Source organism: Papio anubis, chromosome 3 (genome assembly GCF_008728515.1).
Source record: "Papio anubis isolate 15944 chromosome 3, Panubis1.0, whole genome shotgun sequence".
NCBI lineage: Eukaryota > Metazoa > Chordata > Mammalia > Primates > Cercopithecidae > Papio > Papio anubis.
In genome coordinates, this window is record NC_044978.1 from 74,203,662 (window position 1) to 74,228,208 (window position 24,547).

The 24,547-nt window shown below is 35.9% G+C and overlaps 1 protein-coding gene across 1 annotated transcript in view; it reads left to right on the forward strand.

Annotated features, from left to right (window-relative positions):
• Positions 1-24,547, forward strand: part of LOC101012701 (bifunctional heparan sulfate N-deacetylase/N-sulfotransferase 4) — a 145,761-nt gene that overhangs the window by 101,847 nt on the left and 19,367 nt on the right. The window contains exons 5-7 of the mRNA XM_031664316.1: positions 15,621-15,717; positions 20,127-20,250; positions 22,156-22,330. Coding sequence (XP_031520176.1) covers positions 15,621-15,717; positions 20,127-20,250; positions 22,156-22,330 — 396 coding nt within the window. The remainder of the gene's footprint in view (positions 1-15,620; positions 15,718-20,126; positions 20,251-22,155; positions 22,331-24,547) is intronic.

Here is a 24,547-nt window from a genome sequence, read left to right on the forward strand (position 1 = left end):
TTGCTGTTGTTTATATACGTTTAGGAATTTTTATACACATTATCAAAATATAGTTTTCTATAAGAGTACTTAAATGATACATGAGCAAATGTTTTCCTACTGAAAGACTCCCTTTGCTATTATGTGAATTATATTATTTATATGGTTACTTTTCACTGAAACTTTAAAGTTACAAACATTTTTATTAACTAAAAATCATATATTCTCAAATATATTTAAGAAGAAAAACAAGGAATAGAAAATAGAGTAGTTAAGTTAAAGAGAGAATTATTCAGATACATGAGATTTTGAGAACAGTTGACTTACTGCAGCACATCCAATAAACCTCGCCAAACACATCGTGTCCAAAAATCTTCAAGCTGTGAAGTAACAATAAAGTGCATAATACTGAGTTTGTTTCCCTGGTGGTTATCTCTTCTTTTCATATTCATATCTATAATAGGCCATTTAAAATAGGCATTGTCACCCTTTTCTCTATAAAATATGAACTTAGTTTTATTTTACTTAGCATCAATTGGTAGGTTTTTTTATGGCCCATTCATCACAATGCTAGAGAGCTAGAATAGATAAATATAGTGTGTTTCTGTTATTGTTACAAAGTGTCAAAATAAAACATTAAAGTGCTTTTTTGCATTTACCAGTGTGACTTCTTACTCAGTATATTTCATGTTTAAAACTAAGTCAACCAGTATCTTTCTTTAGATTTTTCAATTCACACATTCTTGTTACCACAAATAAAAGAAAAAGTGAAAAATGATAATATTCACATCTATTTAATTTCCTTTGGTTCCGCGTGTAAATTTTCATTAGCACCAACTACCGTATATGTGAAGCTGCTTTGTCACCTAATTAAAAACTGCAATATGAATATCTGTCAATGGGTAGCCTGATAAGTACGGCACAAAATGCATTTGTGTTCATCTCTCACTGAAAGTTGATTCTTGCAAAGGTGATTAATATGGGAATGTGTACTGAGGACATATATGAAATGCAATCCCCAGACTGTATCCTTGTCAGTTTAGTCCTTAGTGTGTAAGAGTCTTAAAATTGTACTCACTGGTGTCTATTAATTCATGTCCTTTATTATTTTGGTAGAATAATCACTATTATTTTGGTGAAAGAATAAGGTTTCTTTCTTTTTTGTTTTTGTTTTTTATTTATTTATTTTTTGCTTTTTTTTTTTTCCTATAATTCTCATTATAGGAACCAAAACCACAATATGGAGGAAGTTACAAGGTCAGATTCTTACACATGAACTAATCGATGCTTTTAAGCTCTCAAACTGTCAGGTTAGCTCAGTTCCAGTCTTCACTCCATCACTCCAGAGTCTCACTATCAACAAACATGCCAAACATGATGTGGAGTCCTGCTTTTCTGTGTGACCAGGAGAATGCTCAAAGAGCTGAAGTTTTCTCTCTCCATGCCAATGTCTCCAGGGTTAAAGAAGTGGGAAAGTAAATCACAGAGCACTAATCTTAGATGGTTAATCGCTTTGCTGATTCTAGCTGTCAAGACATCCAGCCTCAGCTTAGAAATGATGAAATTTGAATAACTGTGACATAAACAAATCTTAAGATCTAGTGGCTTACACACTATAGGTTTTATTAGTATGTGTCTGTTGAAGCTATGAAGGAATGCTGACACAGAGAATTAAAGACTGTAAGAGCAGAATGAGAAATTAGGGACATCTAGCTCAACCTATTCATTGTAGAGAGAAAATGGATGACACACAGTGAAGTGAAATGCCTTGTTCTAAGTCACATGGCTTATTAGGAACAAGTCAGGACAAAAGCCTAGGCTTTCTGACTCCTTCTCCAGGGTAACTTCAGCCAAAAGATGGTGGTTTTACAATTGAAAAAGCAAATATACTATTATCATCAACTCTCTATGTCGAATGAAATGTCAGGGATAACTCCTTACTTTAGTAGGAGCTGACAGTTAGTCAACCTATGCTTTTGAAGTACCTACATAATCAAAAGAAAGTTCTTGCCTTCATGGAACTTATAAGCCACAATAACTGCTTGTTATGTGAACAAAATAGTGTTACAATTTTGTCTTGATATTTATTTCTCTTTTTACCACTCTATAACTTATTTATAATTATATTACTGCACTTACCACAAGGTATTGCCTGTCATATACCTGTTCCTGCAAACCTTGAAGAATGAGACATTGTTGGTTCATATTTGCACCCTGGAACCTAGCATAGTACAATAGCCACTGTCTTCAAAATATCATTAAAGAATAACCAAAAGCAAAGGGCTGTGTGTACAAAGAACAATAAAAGTGGTACGTCTGTTTCTTAGATAGTAAGTTGCGATGTAATATTAAGTAACCTATAGAAGCAGGTACAAGTCAGTGGGGGAAGCTTTGAATGCTGCCAGTGTAATTTGAATTTGGTAGGCGATTAGGTACAACAAGCTCTAGGCTCTGAAGTTGAGAGTGAAGTGACTTTAAAAAATGTTGATCAATGAAGATTACACCAGAAGCCTTTTCTCAGGACAGGGAAGAATAGGGAGGTGCTGAAGATAGGACAATAATCTACCTATGAGAAAGGGAAGCCCAGAAGAGCTTCATGGTTGTGAAAAGCAAGACCTTCGAAGTAGGAGTGAGTGAGACTGAGAATAACGAAAGAGTGATCTGTGACTAATTACCCCCATTGCTGAGGAATAGGAGTTCTGTAATAGCACTTTTCACTTTAATTCATTCATCTTTTAGTCTTTTCAGTGAAATTAAGTCAGTGTAGTTTTTATCACATCACAGATGAGAGAGGACAGATTTCATTATTATCTTAAATATTTTTTCCTAATCAAAATTTAAATTTATATTTTGCCATGTTATCTTTTTCTTCCTAACTTAGCAATAGTAAGTTCTATAGCTTTCAGGAATATCTCCTCCACCAAAGATGGCAATAATTTCTCATGATTTTGATTCTTTAATTTATACTGAAGCCACATTTTGATTGTATGAGGCTGTCAGACACTCTGACATCCAAAAATGATGACTTAAGTCTTGGATTGTTTTCCCTGGTAATCAATTGCAAACATGTTCTTGTCAAGTATCAAATTCCCCACACAAACCACTTATTGAGGTTCAGTCATAAAAAAATTACTTGCAGATAGCTCCCTTAAAAATAAAATAAAGCGACAATACTTTCTAAATTAAAATCATCATAAAATATATTTGAGCATTTAATCCAAGTATAATAATGAAAAAGGAAACTGAATTTTTTGTTTGTGCCTTACAGAAACATTTGATAAATTCGATGTCATATATGAGTGAATAGTACTATATTAGAACAACTGATTCATAAGAGTTTAAAAATATAGTTCATTTTATTGAGTTGGCTTTCTTTTCCCTGCCAGGATATTCATTAAAACATAAATAATAACATAAGGGATTACATTCAAAAGTACACACTCATTAGTTTAAAGATAGAACTGGCCGGGTGCAGCAGCTCACTCCTGTAAACCCAGCACTTTGGGAGACCGAGGCAGGCAGATCACAAACTCAGGAGTTCGAGACTAACCTGGCCAATATGGTCAAATTCTGTGTCTACTAAAACTACAAAAATTAGCCAGGCCTGGTGGCGTGTGCCTGCGGTCCCAGCTACTTGGGAGGCTGAGGCAGGAGAATCACTTGAATCCGGGAGGTGGAGGTTGCAGTGAGCCGAGATCATGCCATTGCACTCCAGCATGGGTGATGGAGTGAGACTCCTTCTCAAAAGGAAAGGAAAAAAAAAAAAAGATGGAAGTACAGAAAGTAAACATGCCACCTTCCCTTGGGGTCAATTTTACTATGAGACTACTTCATGGGAAAATACCAGTAGTATTAACTTATTTAAATAAACATGAGTATAACATGGTGAAGAATAGATAGACGTTTAGGATAAATTGGAAACACTTTGTGTCTAAAGCAGCACTCTTGAAGCTGTCACTCTAGACAGACACAGAACCACACTCTCCTTTCCATCCAGTCCTACCCCCAGAGGTTGGCATTATAAACCTCTGTAATTCAGGGTACTTGGTAGAAAAGTTTGAGAAATCAGTCTATTAAGTGCTATAGGAGTTCTGTAACGAGTGCGTTTATTATGGATCAGTGTACTCACACGAGGAACGCTTTCCCAAGAAGTTGAGGGACTGCATGGATTTTACATGGAGAACAAGGAGAGTTCAAGCCTTCATAAAGATGTCTCTCAGTTTTTCCATAAAGATTTGTCGATTGGAGCACTGAGAATAAGCACCCTTAATCTATTAAACTTCCTCATCAATGTACATGGATTATGTTAGGCTTAAATGATATTGAAAGACAAAACTTGAAAGTCACCACCCTGTACAATACAACTTGGAAAAGGCATTTTACAGACATACACAGGGCAAGACTCAATAACCAGAAAAAATTTAGAAACAACACAGTCCAATTGGAAAGGAAAAATATGTTTTAAAAGATGCCTTTTATAGCATTCTTCTTTAAACAGTCGAGAATAGCAAAAGGGAAATGAAAAGCAAACCAATGGCCTCTGAAATGTTTGTAATTAGTAAAATAATCCTTCTATCATGAGCACTGCACATTTTTAAAGTTTCATATATTAAGGTCTAGAAATGTCCTAGTTATCTAGAATAGGCACATGACCTGGATGGGATAATCAATCTTGAATTGATAATTCCATGGTGTCCTTGCCAGTGAAGGACGTGGAGAATAGTGAGCAAAGCAAATTTTTAGTAGCAAAAAAGCAATGTAGACTTCGAGTAACTAGATATAATAAGAACAAAAGTTATCTTAACATATTCTATACAAATATGGAATTATAATAAAGTAAATGGTATGACATTCTTTCAATCCATGTTCTTTTTAGCTTGATTGCAAATTTGCAGTTTTTACTTATTTGGAGGGAAATATCCAAGGATGCTTCTGCCCTTGTAAGGAACATAATTTCATCAGATTTTACTGCCCTTTCTTTTTTTTTTTTTTTTTTTTTGAGACGGAGTCTTGCTCTGTCGCCCAGGCTGGAGTACAGTGGCCGGATCTCAGCTCACTGCAAGCTGCGCCTCCCGGGTTCCCGCCATTCTCCTGCCTCAGCCTCCCGAGTAGCTGGGACTACAGGCGCCGCCACCTCGCCCGGCTAATTTTTTGTGTTTTTAGTAGAGACGGGGTTTCTCCGTGTTAGCCAGGATGGTCTCGATCTCCTGACCTTGTGATCCGCCCGTCTCGGCCTCCCAAAGTGCTGGGATTACAGGCTTGAGCCACCGCGCCCGGCCTTTACTGCCCTTTCTAAGTCTTGTTCATTGCTTCAGGAAATCTTCTGCCTGCTTGTTTATGTTTACTTAAATGTAAATTTGCCTTATATATTCTACATAGAAAAACCACGTGCATCGCCTGTACCTGTGTGACAGCTGAGTTACATGCATTTTCACTGGACTGGCACTGTAACCATAGACTGCCTAAAGCAATTGCAACTGAATTTCTTTTTTGAAGTTTAAATATATCTACAGTGCTAGATACTTAAACCAGTAAATATCTATTGCAGTTTCAGTTATACAGGGAACAATCAGATTGCAGAATGAAAAGGGAAATAATTGCTTTCTAATTTTCTGACTTAAAAATTAAAACAATAGAAATAGAGCAAAGTAAGAAAGTGCAATTAAATGCTTAGCTTTTTTGGGAGAAGATCCTTTACCCTTCATAATCATTGTCAAAAACTTCACATGTACATGTGTGCGTGCATACACACACATAATTTAATTGCAGAGACAATGCCAGATTTGGATTCTAAATCTGAAACTACCTTGCTGTGTGACCTTCAGCAGGGCCTAAATAAAACACCTTGCATCTCAGCTTTCTCAGCTATCAAGAAGGGATAATAAAATCTGTCTTGCCAGGTTGCTTTGAAGATTAGAAATAATCTACGTCAATCAAGTGTCTGGAATATAGAAGGTGATCAATAAAAGTTAGACATTATGTTTGCTGGTATTCAGATTTTCATACAGTATAAGAAAAGTCAGAGTAGGAAAAGTCTGAACAAACATTTCCAGAAAATAGAAAATACAAACATCCATTAATAAAATTTTGATTAACAGACAAAAGGAAAAATATGCCAGGAAGAGAGGTGAAAACAGAAATGAGCATCTGGAAATCCCTAAAATTGCATAATATAGAAGGAGTGTAGTTACAAAGAAAGACAATCTGCCTAGATTGAGGAACACACTGATAGGAAAACCTGAAGTAATGTAAATTAAGTTGTTAGTAATAAAAATATTTGGAACAGCATGTATTGTAACAGCTTAGCATCCCAACTTTCTGGGAAAGTACAAATAGATATTAACTAGTGGATTCATCCTCTTCCCCCAAAAAATATGCTCATCCATATTCTCTCTGTGTGTTGGAGACAACGACAACTCTTTTCAAGTCTTACATTAAATCTGCTTATTTCTGTGAACATTTTATTTCACCTGTTTTGCAAGCAGAAATCAGAATGCCAAAGACATGTGCACTGCAATAAAGAAGATAAGTGGCCAAGTTGAACATATAGAACCAAGAAAGATCCCACAAATAAGACTTTGACTTTCAACAGCGGCACTGAATAATCAACTAGCCCACTCTTCTACCTTTGCTAAGCATAAAGAAATCTTCATTTGAGCAAATGAAGTGAACACCTACTCTGAGATTTGCTCTGCTGGGTTATATGTGGGGAAATTCAGGAAGTATAGGTTGAGATCCACCTTCCTATTGCTTTGTATTTAAAAATGCAATTCAGAAATGAAGTTCTTTATAAATCAAGTAGTTATATAATAATATGAGAGAAATAATGTTTAAGTTCTAAAGTGATGGTGTACTCACTAACTAGCTTCTGGGACTGCCATGAAAGAAAGCACTGGGGATTATGTATGGTTTGTTGTAGGAGTTTTAGATGCTAAATGTCTATACAGTTAACATGTTTGTTTTCAAACATATATCAAAATTAGTCTATGCTGATTGCTAAATGTTTACTGTGCCTGTCCTAAGTCAGTCATTCTACAAATATTCATTCAGCATTTCTTAAATATTGGGTTGTAGCAATAAAGAAGACAGAGGCCTCACCTTCAGAGAACTTACATTCTAGTTGAGAGAGAATTATCATAAACTATAACTATACTTTTATATATATAATTATTACAAACATATACACAAAGAAAATAATTTTAACTACTGACATGTAGCAAAGAAAATATGACAGGAAACTCAGAAAGAGACAAGAGTGAGAAGAAGCTTTGACTATCATCATCAGGGAAGGCCACTTTCATGAGTTGATATTTGTGTTGAGATCTGAATGGTAAGCGGTGCTGAAACTATTGGCTTTATGAGTTACAGGAACCAGGTAGCAAGTATACACAGAAATGTGTTAAATTAAAATTATATAATGGTCTTCGGGTCATCTAGTAGGGCAACCTATATCCTCAAGTCGGCTAAGGATACTCCAAGCTATTTCTCTACAAAGTAACTCACAGATGCCAGAAGTCTAGTGATCTGACTGTGTCAGGTAAAACCTATCCTGTGGACAGACAGCCACGCATGGTGCTGGTACATTCTGATAATGGACTAAGAAGTCTGCTCTCAAGATGAACACCTGTAGCAAAGCAATTCATCAGTGAGATTTACTCTTTCTCTTGCTCCAATTGCCTAACTAATCTTGCCTAAATAATCCGGACAATAAGAAAGGAAGGGCAAATGTGGAATCAAATAATAATTACTCTTATATACAGCATTATTTAACCATTTTAAATAACATATAATGCTGTCAACAACCACATGAGATAAATATTATCAATAATTATGTTATAAATAAGGAACTGAGATCCAGAGAATTTGGGAAAATTTCTTAATGCACAGGCAGTCTCCCTCATGAGCTCAAGCTCTTAATGACTGCACTACACTACCCCTCTAAAATAAATAGGGAAGGTTTATGGTAGATATTAGCTTAAGCTAGAAATGTAGGCAAAGTTTTGGGGAAAAATATGAGCATCACATGGAGAAATAATTCAATGATTAGGGTACAAACATGAGAATTTCTACAGTAGTGAATACAGTATAACTGAAGCATTAAGTTGATGTTGGCAATTATTAACCCAGAATAGTGCTACTCAAAATGTGGTCCATGAATAGCCTGTTTGGATTATGTTGTTGCTGATTCACCATGAGACAAGAAGCTGGTGCCAGAGTAGAAATCAGCTATATCACTAAGCACACCAGTTGCTTTCCTTGAAATTTTGTTTTTATCTTGTAACAGAATGTTCTTTTTGAAACAAGCAGTGCATTGATTCACGTTCTTGCACAAGCTCCTTCTCATAGACAAGTACTTTGAAACACAATGAGCTAGCGTATAGGTGATGTTGCTGCAATTATGCCATTCAAAATACATTGGCTAAATAAGATGAAAATGTATTTCTCACTCATGTAACTGTCCAGAAGTAAGCAGGTAATCTAGGAGCTGCAGACAGTTCCACTCCACATGATCACCCAGGGCCTCAGACTGATAGGCTCTTCAATATATGGCTTCCACTTGAGGTCAAGTTACATGCTACAATCTAGCCATTTTACAAATGGTGGTAAGTTGGAAGGGAGAAATCCAGGGAGTGTGGCTTTATCTTTGAGGGTACTTCATATTATTTTGGCTCACTTTCCATTGGACTGAAATTAATATGAAGAAAGCTACATTGAAGAAAGAGTGTGACATATACTCTCTAGCTGGGAATCTGTATAATAAGCTAAATAGAGGATGTTTCATTGTCAATTGAAGAAATAAAGAATAGATAGTTCAGCCTTCTGTTCCACAGTGAAAAATATGGTTAGTTGCACTAAAACTACACCATATGGAGTATATGAGATGGAACACTGAATAAAAAGATGGCAGAAAATGGAGATACCAGTTAAAACAAAATTTCAGTTATGTAAATTAAATAAGGAATGTCAAGTTTACTGGCTTGTAATTAATTCCTTTTATCACAGTTTCCATAGATGCATTTGTAGAAAAATCCAGGATCTGTAACCTAATTTTTTCCAAGGTAAATTCTAACATAATATGGTTGTCACTATACATTACTGGTCCTTTTATATTGTACTTCAGCCTTGTTCCAATGAGAGCAGGGATAGAAATGTATTTGAGTCAAGAGTATCTTTTAATTTATAGAGTATGAATATGAATAGCCATTGTCATAGGTAGTGTTCTCTAGAAGCAGAATGTGAGATAGAGATTCCATTGCAAATGATTTAAGAAATGCTTTCAGGAAAAACCTACAAGGGAAAATGTGGAACTGAAAAGAAGGGAAAAGAGCTGAGCAAGGATGTCATCTCTGGTAAAGCCTAGCCTTACCTGATCTGCAGGGAGCAAACTAGTCACAGGCAAATTGTCTTACCTTGAGGCAAGCAGGTCAGTCTTCTGTACCCCTGCATCCACTGGAGGTGGGCCATCCCCTGAGAGTGAGAGGGGATGCAGAGTTTGATTTGCAGTCAGGTGGCTTCTATTAGCCAGGGAGAATTCTTAATCCCCCAGCTGGGGGCAATAGGCAATAGCAGCTGGCAAAGTTCAGAGAAGGAGTGGAGAGTTTGCACTAGTTTGAAAAGAGGATGCTTTCAGAGAAAAGAGCATCCACCACATTCTATTCTACAATGCACAGTTTCATTTGTTATGTTCAGTCCATCCAGACACATTTTTTCTCATGATTCTATAAACTTCATGCCTGGGGAAATTTATAAGAGGAGAATTATTGTGAGAAACTATAACACAATTGCTGCTTTGGGTCCCAAAGGTGAAATCGGTGATTATTTTCTCCCATTTTGTCTCCTTTTCTGTATTTCCCCACCTTTGGCTAGCATTTCTGCTAGCCTAGAAGAAATACTGGGTAGGTCAGATAGTCTTAGGAATGGAGGAAGTAGCAGCAGTGGTAGTATGTCTCACTAACTCTCCTCTTGTAAATTTCTTCAGGAGAAAGGCTGCATTTAGATAAAGATAAGGAGTACACTGTGGTAGTCTGTTCTGGCACCCCCATGTGGCACTTACCAGACAGTGATTGTCGTACTTTCCCATTTACAGTTATAACTGGATGTGGAAGTACCAACAAGCATGATGTAGGTGAATCATGCCCTTTTCATTATCAAAGCATCCAATATAATCAATGTTTCACTAATTGGCAGGATAATGCTATTTTTGAGATTTGAAAGTATTTGCTGTTACTGTCAGCTCAGATATTCAGCAGTGGCTGTAACTACAACAGACACAGGGGAAAGAGGTCCATGCATGGCTTTCACCTGTGCTGCCATGGTTATTCTATTCATGAGCCATTTGCATTAGCTCTGGGTTAGTTGACAACAGAGGTTAGGCAACATGTAGGAATGTTGTAACCTGGCTGAATCATACTGCTCTCCTGGTTGTCAATGCCTCTTCCACATAAAATGCTCTCTGGTGTACATTAATGTATAATGCAAAGATTATCACACATTTTGAACACTATCATAGGTCCATTCACATGCTTCTTTCTTAGAACTTCCTATCTTAATTTTCCTAGCTTGTTCCTTCAAGTTGTCTGGCCTGTCCATTCTATGCCATTTATTCATCTCTGCTCATTAGTCTGTCATATCCTTACCTTTGGCTATGAGTCTATCAACAAAAAAGCAGATGACTAGGTACACTGCCCACAACTCTGACAACTGAGAGTTCCATTACCTAGCGATTTTTAGAAACCCCTCTGAATGGAACTGTAGTGCCACCAAAGTCCATTTTTGTCTTCTACTGACATAGAAGTACCAACATACTACAAACCAAGCCTGGGTTTCTCCTCCTTATCAGCAGATTATAGGAACCCTTCATGAAACTAAAAATGAGCTGATGGAGAAGCATCAGTGCAACAGTGACAGGTGACATAGAGTCATGGGCCACTGATTTGTAAGTGGCCCCTGGATCAGACTTTCCCATCTTCAAATGAATTGTTGCTGGACATACCTGAACTTGTTATTTGATGGGTCTATCACTATTCAGTTCATGGTGGGTAGTTATGGCCACTTGATCACATTAATGACTCATGACAAACACTCTCTTCCATAGCACTCTCTTCTTGTATACAGCAGTATACAAGAGTTGTGGTTTGCAAAATATGATTCAGATAGTATGCTTTGCTACAGAACCTTAGAAGTATACATTGTGATTATTTTCAAGTACTTGCCAGATATTCCACATGGCATCCATTTATATCACCGATACCATAGTATCATGAATCTTCTGGCATATAAAGCCCAAGTGTGAAGGTGGCTTGTACTTCAGCCTTACCTACTGCATACCCCTTTCTTGCTCTAGGCCCCATCCTAAACTTGAAGCTATCTGTATCACTCAATAAATGCATGGAAAAATATTTCCTGGCACTGTGCTACCTCTTAGCAGTAGGAGTTGCAATGTACAACTTACATTTTGCTATGAACAGGATGTCCCAGTGTGCTCAAGATGTCTGGACCCCTGAAAGCTTAAAAGGTGGCAGGCTCCTAAAACTTTGTATGTTTGTCTTCCATCCTCTGAGGTACATGTGTTTTATCAAGGCAGCCAGAGTAATTGCCACTTATTTGTCAGGTCCAAATACTATGTCATCAATATAGTGGGCCAGTGTTAGGTTCTACAGAACGCCAGGGTGATACCGGTCCCTTTAGTCTACATAGTGACACTGGGAAGAATCGGCCTAAGCATTTTTTAATGGATCTCCTATTTTAATTGGATAAAATTATATTCTGTGCTAGAATAAAATGATATTGAGAAGTCTATGATTTTGCAGCACCTATATTTGACAAAATGGTTAAAAGAATCATAATTAGAGAAAACTCCCTTGACAAGTGTTATATTTAAAAGTATTTGTCAAAGAAAAACACTGTTAACAGAAAATAATTGTGAAAATACCTGGTATCTAATATTTAGACATTTTAATATTTAAAAAATTAGAATTGAAAATTAGCTTATCGTCCAGGCACAGTGGCTCATGCTCATCCCAGCACTTTGCGAGGCCGAGGCCAGAGAATCACTTGAGGCCAGGAGTTCCAGACCAGCCTCAGCAACATGGGAAAACCCCATCTCTACTAAAAAAAATAAAAAATTAGCCAGGCATGGTGGTACATGCCTGTAGTCTCAGATACTCCGGAGGGTGAGGCACGAGAATCGCTTGAACCTGAGAAGAGAAGGTTGCAGTGAGTCAAGATGGCACCACTGCACTCCATCCTGGCTGCCAGAGCAAGACTGCATCGAAAACAAAAAAAAAAAAAAAAGAAGGGAAGGGAAGGGAAGGAGCTTATCTGAACTCTCCCTCCAGTTAAAAATACAGTGGCTTACAGAGAAAAGTAATTTGAGTATCAGCATTTTCACATTTATTAACTATGAAATGCAGCTTTGAGAAGGATTGCAGACAATTTTATAGAAAAGCAAAACATAATAATATATTGAAAACAATCATTCTTCAGAAGAACTTTGGCAACATAGCATTAAAGAAAGATGTATCTAAAGAATTGATCAATACTACCAATGGCACTCTTCACAGAAATACAAAAAATAATCCTAAAATTAACATGGAACCACAGTGGACCCAGAATAGCCAAAGCCATCCTAAGCAAAAAGTACAAAATAGGAAGAATCACATTATTTTACTTCAAATTATACTACAGAGCTGTAGGAACCAAAATGCATGGTACTGGCATGCAAATAGACACATAGACCAATGAAACAGAATAGAGAATCCAGAAATAAACCCATACTTCTACAGTGAGCTCATTTTCACCAAAGATGCCAAGAACATACACTGGAGAAAAGATAGATTCTTCAGTAACCAGTACTGGAAAAACTGGATAGCCGTATGCAGAAGAATGAAACTAGACCCCTATCTCTTGCCGTACACAAAATAAAATTAAAATGGATTAAAGACTTACAACTAAGATCTCAAACTATAAAACTACTAATACAAAACATTGGGGAAACTCTCCAAGACATTGATCTGGGCAAAGATTTCTTAAGCAATATCCCACAAGTCCATGCCAAAGCAAAAATGGGCAAATGGGATCACATCAAGTTGAAAGACTGCACAGCAAAGGAAACAATAAAGTTTAGAGACAACCCAAAGATTGTGGTAAAATATTTGCAATGACCCATCTGACAACGGATTTTTAACCAGAATATATAAGGGACTCAAACAACTCTACAGGAAAAAAAAATTTTAATAATCTGATTTAAAAATGGGCAAAGGATCTGAATAGACGTTTCTCAAAAGAAGACATATAAATGGCAAATTAGTATATGAAAAGGGTCTCAACATCATTGATCATCAGAGAAATGCAAACCAAAACTACAATGAGGTATTATCTCACCCCGCTTAAAACATATCTTATCCAAAAGACAAGTAATAACAAATGATGGTTAAGATGTAGAGAAAAGGGAACACTTGGAAACTGTTGGTGGGAATGTAAATTAGTACAGCCACTATGGAGAACAGATGTAAATTAGTACATCAGTTAGTAAATTAGTACAAGAGAACTAAAGTAAATTAGTACAGCCTCTATGGAGGTTCCGCACAAAACTAAAAATAGAACTACCATGTGATTCAGCAATCTAACAGCATGGTCAGTAAAAATATTGTAAAAAGGAAAGGAAATTGGTTGGGCATGGTGGCTCATGCCTGTAATCCCAGCACTTTGGGAGGCTGAGGTGGGTGGATCACAAGGTTAGGAGATCGAGACCATCCTGGCTAACACAGTGAAACCCCGTGTTGACTAAAAATACAAAAAATTAGCCAGGCATGGTGACACATGCCTGTGCTCCCAGCTACTCGAGAGGCTGAGGCAGAAGAATTGCTTGAACCTGGGAGGCAAAGGTTGCAGTGAGCTGAGATTTCGCCATTGCACTCCAGCCTTGGCAACAAGAGCAAAACTGTGTCAAAAAAAAAAAAAAAAAAAAAAAAAGAAGAAGAAGAAAAGGAAAAAGAAAGGAAATCAGTATATTGAAGAGATATCTGCACTCCCATGTTTATTTCAGCACTATTCACAATAGCCAAGATTTGAAAGCAACTTAAGTATCCATCAGCAGAGAAATGAATGAAGGGAATGTGGTACTTTTACACAATGGAGTACCATTCAGCCATGAAAAAGAATGAGATTCTGTCATTTTCAACACTGGATGAAACCTGAGGATATTACATTAAGTGAAATAACCCAGGCACAAAAAGGCAGCCTTCACATGTTCTCATGCTTTTGCGAGAGCTAAAAATTAAAACAATTGAACTCATGGAGATCAGGTGTACAATGATGGTTACCAGGGACTGGAAAGGAAAGTGGAGGTGGTGGGAATGGGGATTGTCAATGGATGCAAAAATATAGTTAGATAGAATGAATAAAATCTAGTATTTAATAGCACAACAAGGTGACCAGTCAACAATAATTTATTTTACATTTAAAATAACCAAAAGCATAACATTAGAACATTTGTAATACAAGAAATGATAAATGCTTGAGGTAATGGATACCCTATTTACCCTGATGTGATTATTATGTATTGTATGCATGTATCAAAATATCTCATGTATTTCATACATATATATATATATATGCCCACTATGTAGCCACAAAATTAAAAATTAAGTGAAAAAGGAACTGACTAAAGTACAGAAATATGCAGAAATATGAACTATAAATGCTTTCTTTCTTGTTTCATGGTTAATATTGGGATAATAAATATAAAAATAGAATGTTTTAATTTCCAAGGTATATTTTTTGAAAAAATACTTTTACTTGTGACAATCATCTTGAATATTATTATTGTTTAGGTCACCAATATAATAAAACCAATATGGCAGTCAATAAATATTTCAAAAATTTTATCTTTTTAATTTTAAAAGCCCTTTTAATTCTCAAAAGTGTAATGATTTTGATAATAAATTAGAGTCAGCCAGATAGAATGAAATAAAAACTGGCACTGGAATTGTAGGTTAGATGGGCATAATATTGGACTAATGGATACATTGGGTATGTTGAGTATGAAATTTCCTCACCATATCTATACAAAAATCATACATTTGCAATATAAAAACTTAAGTTCAGAGCTCAGGAGGGAGGTAGAGGCTGGATACTGATCTAGAAGCTATCAGCTTAGAAGATGTGACCAAACTATGGGAGTATCTGAATCAAAACATGAAATGAAATGAAAAAGAAAAGTTGGCCAAGTCTGGAATTCGAGGATAACATTTCAGCCTCTAGGAAGAAAAAATAGGAATGATTAGGGAGAACACAGTAATATGAGTAACTATGATGAAACCAGGTTAAGTCAAGTCCTCTGATATATGGACATAAAACATAAACCAAGAAATAGAGTAGTAGCACAGGGATTAGAGCCTTGCCAAACACTGAAAGATGATAACACCAGGAGCCACTTGAGGTCGAGTTCCAGCCTTGAGATAAGGAAGGTGCCAATAACTTTATTTTTAAAAGATTTGGAAATCAGAGAACCAGAGTGAGGTCTAACTCCAAGCTCTAAGGTATTAGGTAAGAATTCGATTCCATCTTTTGAACAATTTTTAGAGAACAGAGCCAGACAGTCATTACACTGTAAGGTCACTTATTCTTCCTTCTTGCAGAATCCATGTGATGATAAACGACACAAAGACATCTGGTCCAGAGAGAAAACTTGTGACCACTTACCAAAATTTCTAGTAATTGGTCCACAAAAAACAGGTAAAAAGAGCCAGTTGTGCTACTTATATCCTTTTTAAAAATATTTTATGAGATATATTGTTATATGGAGTTATCAGATTAGATTTTTCTTTGTGAAATATTTAGCTATCCATGCAAGTTTACTATTCGAACTGCTTTTCATCTCCATGAATCGCATTTATTCCGTGAACCTCAAGAGGATCTTAATGTTGCCCACTAATTAGTCTTAAACACTGAATTCTTTATGAATTTTAAAACTGTTCAGTATACATGTCAAATTTGGAAAACTTCGAACTTATGTGTCACAGTTGTTGTACCTTATCTTTAAATTTTTACTTTTCTGGCTTTATTTAATTTCTATAGCAATTTATAAAAACATGTTTTGGCTTGATTCAAACTATTTTATCTGGTACATCAGCCTTTGAATTGATTTTTGTTCAGAGCCACTGCCATGATTACTTTCAAATATTTTGCATGTGTGATTTTTTTTTTTTAAATCATCATTAGGTGTTAGCATGGTATGGACTTACTTTCTGAAACACTTGAAGTTCATCAGGTATTTTTTCCTTGGTATTTTCTCATGCACTGAAGGACAACTGCGTAAGAATGCAGTAAAAGAGAATGAAAGTATTTCACCAACGAGATGACACTTTCAATTAGAATATTTTATACTTTCTTCAGTATGTGACAGCTTTATACACTTTGCTCATGTCCTGATTAATTAAAGTTTTTATTGAGTTGCTGTATTTTGAATTCACCACTTTGACTAGAAGAAGCATTTTCATCAGTGAGTGCACAAACCATAACAGAAAACAGTCTCAATAAATAAGCCTGGCCCAGATGGAGATATTTGTAATACAAGTAAGTAGATCATTTTAAAAGTTGTGGGCAAAATTTCCAGACTATTAAATATTGGTTGTTGAAATCTTTTCTTCTTCTAGGAATATAAATTGTATTACAACAGTAAGTTAACACATGTGCAGGGAGGGGAAAGAGCAACACATATTTTCAGATAGATCACTTTTGTTGTTGCTTAAAATGTACATTAATTTTCTACCAACTCCCTTACAGCATTGCTAACTCTGGAGTGACTACTTAAGATATAAAACAACCCTGTGTTGTAAAATTGTGTTAAAAATCTAATAGAAAGACATATCCCTTATCATTCGTCACTGATGTTATTATATTTTAGTTCTGTGAGAAAATTACAGCTTAGTAACTATAAATCTATTTTTCCTTCTTGTTGTTTGCGTTCATAAAGACATTAAACTATACCTTTAGATTTTCATATTTGACCTACCAGTATGGAAATGATAAAGCTTTTAACTGGTTTTGGCTTTCCTAAGACAAACAAACAAATCAGATGTTAAAACAAAGGAATCAGATGGTAATAATCTTTCATAGGCTATGAAAATATTATTCTAATATAAAAATGGTTGTAGTAATTCTTAAAATCCAATTGTAGAAGTCTGAAGTCATAGTTTGTTGTTCTTATTGCTTCAGTTGGCAAAACACCCAGTGCAGTCAGAGACTATAAATTCACTGCAGCGGAGGGTTCACAATTAAATGCTGTCAATCTGCCCTTAGATGCACAGTTGTCTTTTGATGACTTAAACGTGGCACATGCGTCTCTTACAATAAGCATGAGGTATAAAAGTGGTTCCCAAATTGCTATTTACTCAGTTGTTATGAGGTGAGAATCGAAAGACGTGATATTTCACTTTGCCATTGCTGAATCCTAGAAGAAATAGATTCCTGTGGGCTGAAATTGGGTCAGGGAATGAGGAAAGGGAGAAGAGAAACAGGCAGAGATGATGGACATAGACTCAGAGACTTTAGACTTAAGAGACTAAAAGTTCAAATCATAGTCCCTTGTGAGCCTTTGAACAGATATTCATCCTTCACCATTCAGAGTCAAATTCTGGTATTGTCAATGCGGAAGAGGATTCTAATCGGGTTACATTTAGCACAACAATTATAAGAGCATAATTCATTGGCCTTGGATCTTTCAGAAGATCAATGTTCACATTGTCAATACTAATGTCTCATGATTTGTCTGGCTTATCTCGGTACATCAGAAATAAGGAGGAGTTGATTGTATACAAAATAGAATAGTTTCTATTAGTATAGGATTTTTTTCTCTTCTTCCGTGAAATATTTATATTAAAGAAATTGATATAAAATGAAATGAGGTAAAAGAAATTGATAGAAAATGAATGTCAAGGATAGATGAAAATTTAGGTGATAAGTTTTTAAATGACTTTTTGAGGTAATGGGCCCAGATTTTATGACTGATTATATGAATATCAAGCCACATTTTTTCTATTTCTATTTGAGAGTACTTTCTCTCTCCTCCTTATCAGATGCCTCTTGATGTCCCTCAACATCCTGGAGGCATGAAGGTATAGAGTTCAGAACATAAAGGCTTTGACTTTCTGTAGGCCAGGGGAGATCTGGGTACAATTCTGTGACCATCAGGGTAATTAAACATTTCTACTTACTAGTGAGGCTCTAAAGTATCTATATTTAGATAATCAACAACAACTAAAGAATATTTTTTATATGTGCCCTGCATTCATCTACATTTAATACCTTCAGAATATTAAACTATCAGTTTTCTCATTTGTCTTGTGTGTCTCAAATCTCTCTTTCTCTCCACGCCCCCCCATGAAAGTGTTATCTTAAAAAGTACTTAAAAAGAACACTTCTGGATTTCATGTTTCCTTCCAGCTTCTACTCTATTGCTAATTCATTTCCCTAGAACATTTTTTGGTTTTGCTCTTTTCATATTTTCTCCTTTTTAAACTCCTGTTATATTTAGGAGTACACCAGATGAGCTTTTGAGGATGCCCCTCGTCCCTCATAACTATTAAATCTGTATTTTTCAGTGTGGTTGAGAGATTTCTCCTGTCTAAACTTTAGGATTCTAATTTAGTTCTTAACCAGTTCTGTCTCCTTCATTCTTTTAATCGAGTTTGTATAATTCGATTTCATACTTGTTATTCCTTAAAAGTCTTTTAAAATTGGTAATTACATCTCCCTAGGGCATTTATTAATTTTGCCATCTTATTTCACAGAGTCATTCATTATAGGTGTTTTAACATGTCTTCCATCAAGGTGGTTGGTCCCCATGGATCTGTTGTTACGTTCTTTCCTTTAGCTACTCATTACTTCTTAGTGGCCATGTAAAGCTGTGAGGATCTAAAAGGGTGACAATGTCATTAATACTCAAAGCGCAGTAGCCTTTGCTCATATGAGCTTCAGGTATATGTGAACAAAATGCCAATTATCTGCTGGCCTTCTCTACTTCCAGATTCCAGTTGCAATGATAGTTGTTCTGCCAGCCCACCTATGTAGCTTGTCTGCAGCTCTGCAGATATCTAACATCTAACATAAGGGCTAGGACATTTAACAAATGCTGCTCACTCCAATGTATCACAGAACACTTTACCTTTTCAAGAAGAAAAGTCTTGATTTATGAGAGTTATGATGACCCAGTCACTTCATGAGTTCTTTCTGCTATAACTGCCAGTCTCTGGCCTGGCTCTGAGGGAAATAAGGTTCAGAGATTACATTTGAGACGTCTGCAATGTGCACACAGGTGGTTTCTATCAGCTAGTCTGTTCCATCTAGTGCTCCAATTATCAGACTTGATTGTCATATTTTCCAGAGAAGTCACTGAAGCAGCCATCTTTTGAGAGTCCTACCTTCTTCTTTCAACCTTACTGTGTAACACTTATGTTTTTAAGGAACAGTATTACAATACATTTCCTCCCAGAATCTGTCACTGATTTCCCAAGTCTAAATCACCCATTTTCTCATATATTGGAAATATACTCTGGTCTTCTCTCATTATGGCACCTGTCACACTACATCACAATTACTTGTGTACTTGTCCAAGTCCACACATGGACTTTAAGTTCACTGAGGGTAGCAAATGGGTTTTCTTAATCAAGAGTTACTTCCGGACCATACACAGAGTAGCATGTCAACTTCTGTTGAATAGTTTGATTTCATTCATCTGAATTTCAATGCTAATTGAAGACCCACCAGTTAAGGTACTATGCTTAATGATAAAGATGGAGACAGAGGGATCCATGCCTTTCATGCTTTAGCCACTCACCTGACTCCAGGAGGAAAGTTGAGCTGCATGACTTCCGCAGTGCCACACTACTGCATCATCATTCTGCTTCACTTCGGCCATATGTTAATATTAACTCAGGCATTTTGATAAACAGAATCATGTCAGACTAATAATAGAACATTTAGATTGTGACTGCATGGAATGCACCTAATAGATTTTAAGGAACTCATTTTGACACTGGAAAATAGTTGATTATTTTAATATTACTTTTTGAGCAAAAATATGCTAAAATAATATTTTGTCTCTTATTGCCATATAACTTTTTACCTTCTTTTTTTTGTAATAGGAACAACTGCACTTTATTTATTTCTTCTAATGCATCCTTCAATCATCAGCAATCTCCCTAGTCCAAAGACATTTGAGGAAGTTCAGTTCTTTAATGGCAACAACTATCACAAGGGAATAGACTGGTAAGAAAAGTAACGAAAAATAAATTCCATTATTAACACATGCTCAATCACTGCAGAGCAATTACAGATGTATGTGTGGCATCTGCATAATTACAGGATAAATTTGTTATGCTCAATTCTACCACAGTGAATTAGAAATTAATTTATAATGATGATATGTTTAATCAGTGTTGCCTATAATGTGATTTGGACAGTGCAATAATGATAATATTTTTCTGCTAAATTAATATGATTGAATAAAGAACATTATGGGATATATTTCATCAGAATTATTCATAAGGGTATTTAAAATTCTCTTTAAGCATAGCATTATTTAACTGTGTCTAATTTTTTTTCTGAACACATAATTTGTTTTCACAACAATGTTTGAGGCAACAAATAAATCAGTAGTTTGTTTTATTTTATAATTTGTGACATGTATCTTCATTAACCACATAAACCTATAAGTTTTGTTATAATATAGGCTACTTGTCGTGCAAATAATAACAGCACAGTTTCAAAACCATATCAATTCTAGTCACACACGTACATAAAATAAATATTAAGTAACATGTGGTAAATTATGAAAAAAACAAAATCACAGTATTTCCCCTAAACTAAAATAGAATAAACCTGATATTGGAAATGATTTTCACTCTGGTGATTTTTTCTAGCTCTATCCCAATTTTTCAAGAAAACGTGGTCCTGAATTTAATTTCTAGTTCACAGGTAAATAAAGCAAATCTCACCTGAGGAAAATTCCCCTCAATGCACACATCTGCAGCATGTAAGTTTGTGTGTCATCATCATGCATGAACTTGTTTGCAATGAAAGACACATTTTTTTAAGGTACAGCTAGGATCAGGGTTGGGCAGGTGCAATACCGGTGAGCAGATCAAGTTTGCCATTGTGGTTAGAGATGTGTCAGCTCTGCATCTAGGAGATTATATCCTACCTTACTTTAAAAAGGCTAAATAACCTTTGGAATTGCATGCAGGTTATTAAAAGCAGAACGGCAATTTTCTCTGATCTGTGAGCCCAAATGGAAAACAAATTGTTTAGCAGGAATATAGATGAGACTCTTCACCACTCCGCATTTGGGAAACATAATAACAAATGTCAAAGAGGGAAATAAGTGTCTTATATGAATTCTTAATTGCTCTCATTATTTATTTCTAGAACATTTGAGGGTGAGAGAAGTGATGAGCTGTAAGGAGGGTTACACACATAATTAAAGACTTGTACTGAATTAACCTCAGAACATATTGATTCCATAATCCGCACGCAGAGGAGCGTTCTGACAGCATATGGAGGAGGGAACCTACTGAGGCACCACAGGATCAACTGGCAGGAAATAGCCCCTTAATTACTCTAGATAGACTATACTGTGTTCACATTGCTACATATACTACAAATTATGAAGAAATTCAGAAGGAAGAGAACCGCCATGCCCTAAAATGGTTGGTATTTTATAGCTATTCAGACTTGCACATCTTTCTGTCTTGTGAACTTTAATCTCACTGAAGAATTTCTGCATTCAAATTTGCAAACATAAATTTACTATTTTTTAATATCAACTAAACAGTATAGTGTAATTTGCTGTTTGCCACAGGCAAATGGTATTTCTTGAATTGGCTCTTTATAACACAGAACATCAGCCCAAATGTATAGTACTTTTCCTTTGACCCTCATTGGCCTACCTATTTCACCTCACTCCTTCCCACGCCCAAAATGGGTCATTAGAACAGGAATATTTTGGGTTGTCTTCACATTCAATGTGTATATTATATTTATTATTTAAACTGTAACAGCATAATAATCAGAAATAACTATAAATGAATATTAAAATGTTCCAATTATTTCACATTCAGAGTATGGCAAGAAAAATTATTTTCAGATTAATTAGTTGTCTTTCTCTGCCTTCAGGTATATGGACTTTTTCCCTACACCATCCAATACTACAAGTGACTTTCTGTTTGAAAAGAGTGCTAATTACTTCCATTCGGAGGAAGCTCCCAAACGAGCTGCATCTCTTGTCCCCAAAGCCAAGATCATCGCCATCCTTATTGACCCCTCAGACAGGGCATACTCTTGGTACCAGGTATGGTCAGTAAAAAAATCTGCTAGACGCATTTTGTTATAGCTTAAATGGAGGCAGTGACAAATAACCAGAATAGAACCCAAACATATGAAAAGTCAAGTATAAGAATTTCTGAACCCCAACTCCCCACCAAAAAAATATGAGAAATAAGGACTTTCAGGCATAAAATAATTATTTAAAAATCACACATCATCAAATAATTAATAGATTTCCTAAGCTATATAAACATGTAGAATGTTGATTTATCAAAAGTTAACAAATTTAAAAGTCAGTATCTAGAGTAACAAATAAATGGTAAATGGCATAGTGCCTTTATTTTGTAAAAGTTTCCTCCAAGTTAATAAATAAATAAAATATCACAGTAGAAAAATGAGCAAAATGAACAAAAGGCACAGCTAAACAATCACACATACACAAAAAACTGTCCAACAATTTATGTGAAAAATAATCAACCCAATTGGAGACCAGGTCTCACTCTATTACCCAGGCTGGCGTGCATTGGGATGATCATAGCTCACTGCAGCCTCTACCTCCTGGACTGAAGTGATCCTCCTGCCTCAGCCTCCCAAGTAACTGAGACTACAGGCACACACCACCACACCTGCCTATTTGTTTTGTATTTTTTTTAGAGATGGGGTTTCACCATGTTGCCCAGGCTGGTCTTGAACTCCCGGGCTGAAGCAATCCACCAACCTCAGCCTCCCAAAATATTGGAACTACAGGCATGAGCCACCAAGTCCAGCCCATTCTTTTTTAATATCTTGACAATTGTGATGTTTTTCTATGCTGGCAAGAGAGTGATTACAAAGGTCCTCAAGTGTTCCAATAGAAGGTACACTTGGGATATTTTCTGAAAATTCATTTGGTAGTAGTTCCATAAAAGGGTATAAAGATCTTTCGGTGATGTGATTCCCCTTCTGTAATAGATCATAAGGGAAACTTCAAAAGGATGGACAAATATTTAGGAACATTGCAGTACTATCTACAAAAATAATAACAAGAGGAAAGTGTCCATCAATATAGATTTGTGTCATACTAAAATGGAATATTCTGCAGTAACATTTAACTATGGTTTTAATTAACAAAATAGTAATTAAAAGTTGTTTGTCTAATGTGTAGATATTAAGTAATCCTGATGATATGCAATTAAACATTATCTAAATACTGTGAGGAAGTATGTAGAGGTGCTCTGAAAGCATGGTGTAAGAAAATAAACTTAAGACCTAAAACTGAAGGACAAGTACATATTCCCTGAGTGAGAATAGAAGGAAGGTGGAGTAGAGGATATAGTATATGTTAAATACATTGGATATAAGGAATCATGGCACATTTAAAAAGCTAAAAGAATTTCATGTGGCTTGTGGGAAAATCCTAGGTAGAGACCTATAGGACTCGAAGCTAAGAGGCAAACTAGGGCTAGAACCATTTGGCTGCTGCCATTTGTTGAGCAACTGAAAGCCTTTGAAAAATGGTAGCCAGTGTATGGCTACCAGATTTTTCTCTTACAATACATCGAATTATCTGCTATTTGAAGAAACTGGAATAGGACAAATGACTCTTTGGAAAAATCACACTTGAGGCTATTGCAATAGACCTACTGAGATATGGAAGTGGTGTAGACAAAAATGTTAAGTAGAAGCTGAATGAAGAATAAGTATTCAGAGATATTTAAACATTAAAACCAAGAGAATTTGGTGAGAACATAGTGTCAGGGATGAAACAAATTTCCAATCTGGGCACCTAGATGATGGCCACACATTCCCATGAAAAAAGAATCATTGCAGTATACAGGAGGGGATGGGGTGGGGTGGGAGGTGGGGACTAAAAAAGCATAGATTATGATCATGGTGAATGAAACCCTTCATTATCAAAAGAACAGTAAAGTCACCTGACACTGGAAGAGGTCTAAGTTAGAGACAGATGTTTGTGAAGCAGAGGTATGAAGCCATGGCCATGTAAATGGTGAAATCACCTAAGGAAAGAATTTAGAGATGAAAAGTGCAGAGCAGGATGAGGCACCAAGAAAGATAAGAAAATATAGCCAAAATAGAAGAAAAAAATATTCAGGAGTGCAGTGGCACTGAATCGAAGGGAAGGGAGTACTGCTAGATGGAGGGGTGGCAACAATTCCAAAAACTGCTAAAAAATCAAACCGTTAGACAAAACGAAAGATGTGGAGGGAAGTGGAGCCCTTACCAAAAGAGTAAAAAAGAGCAA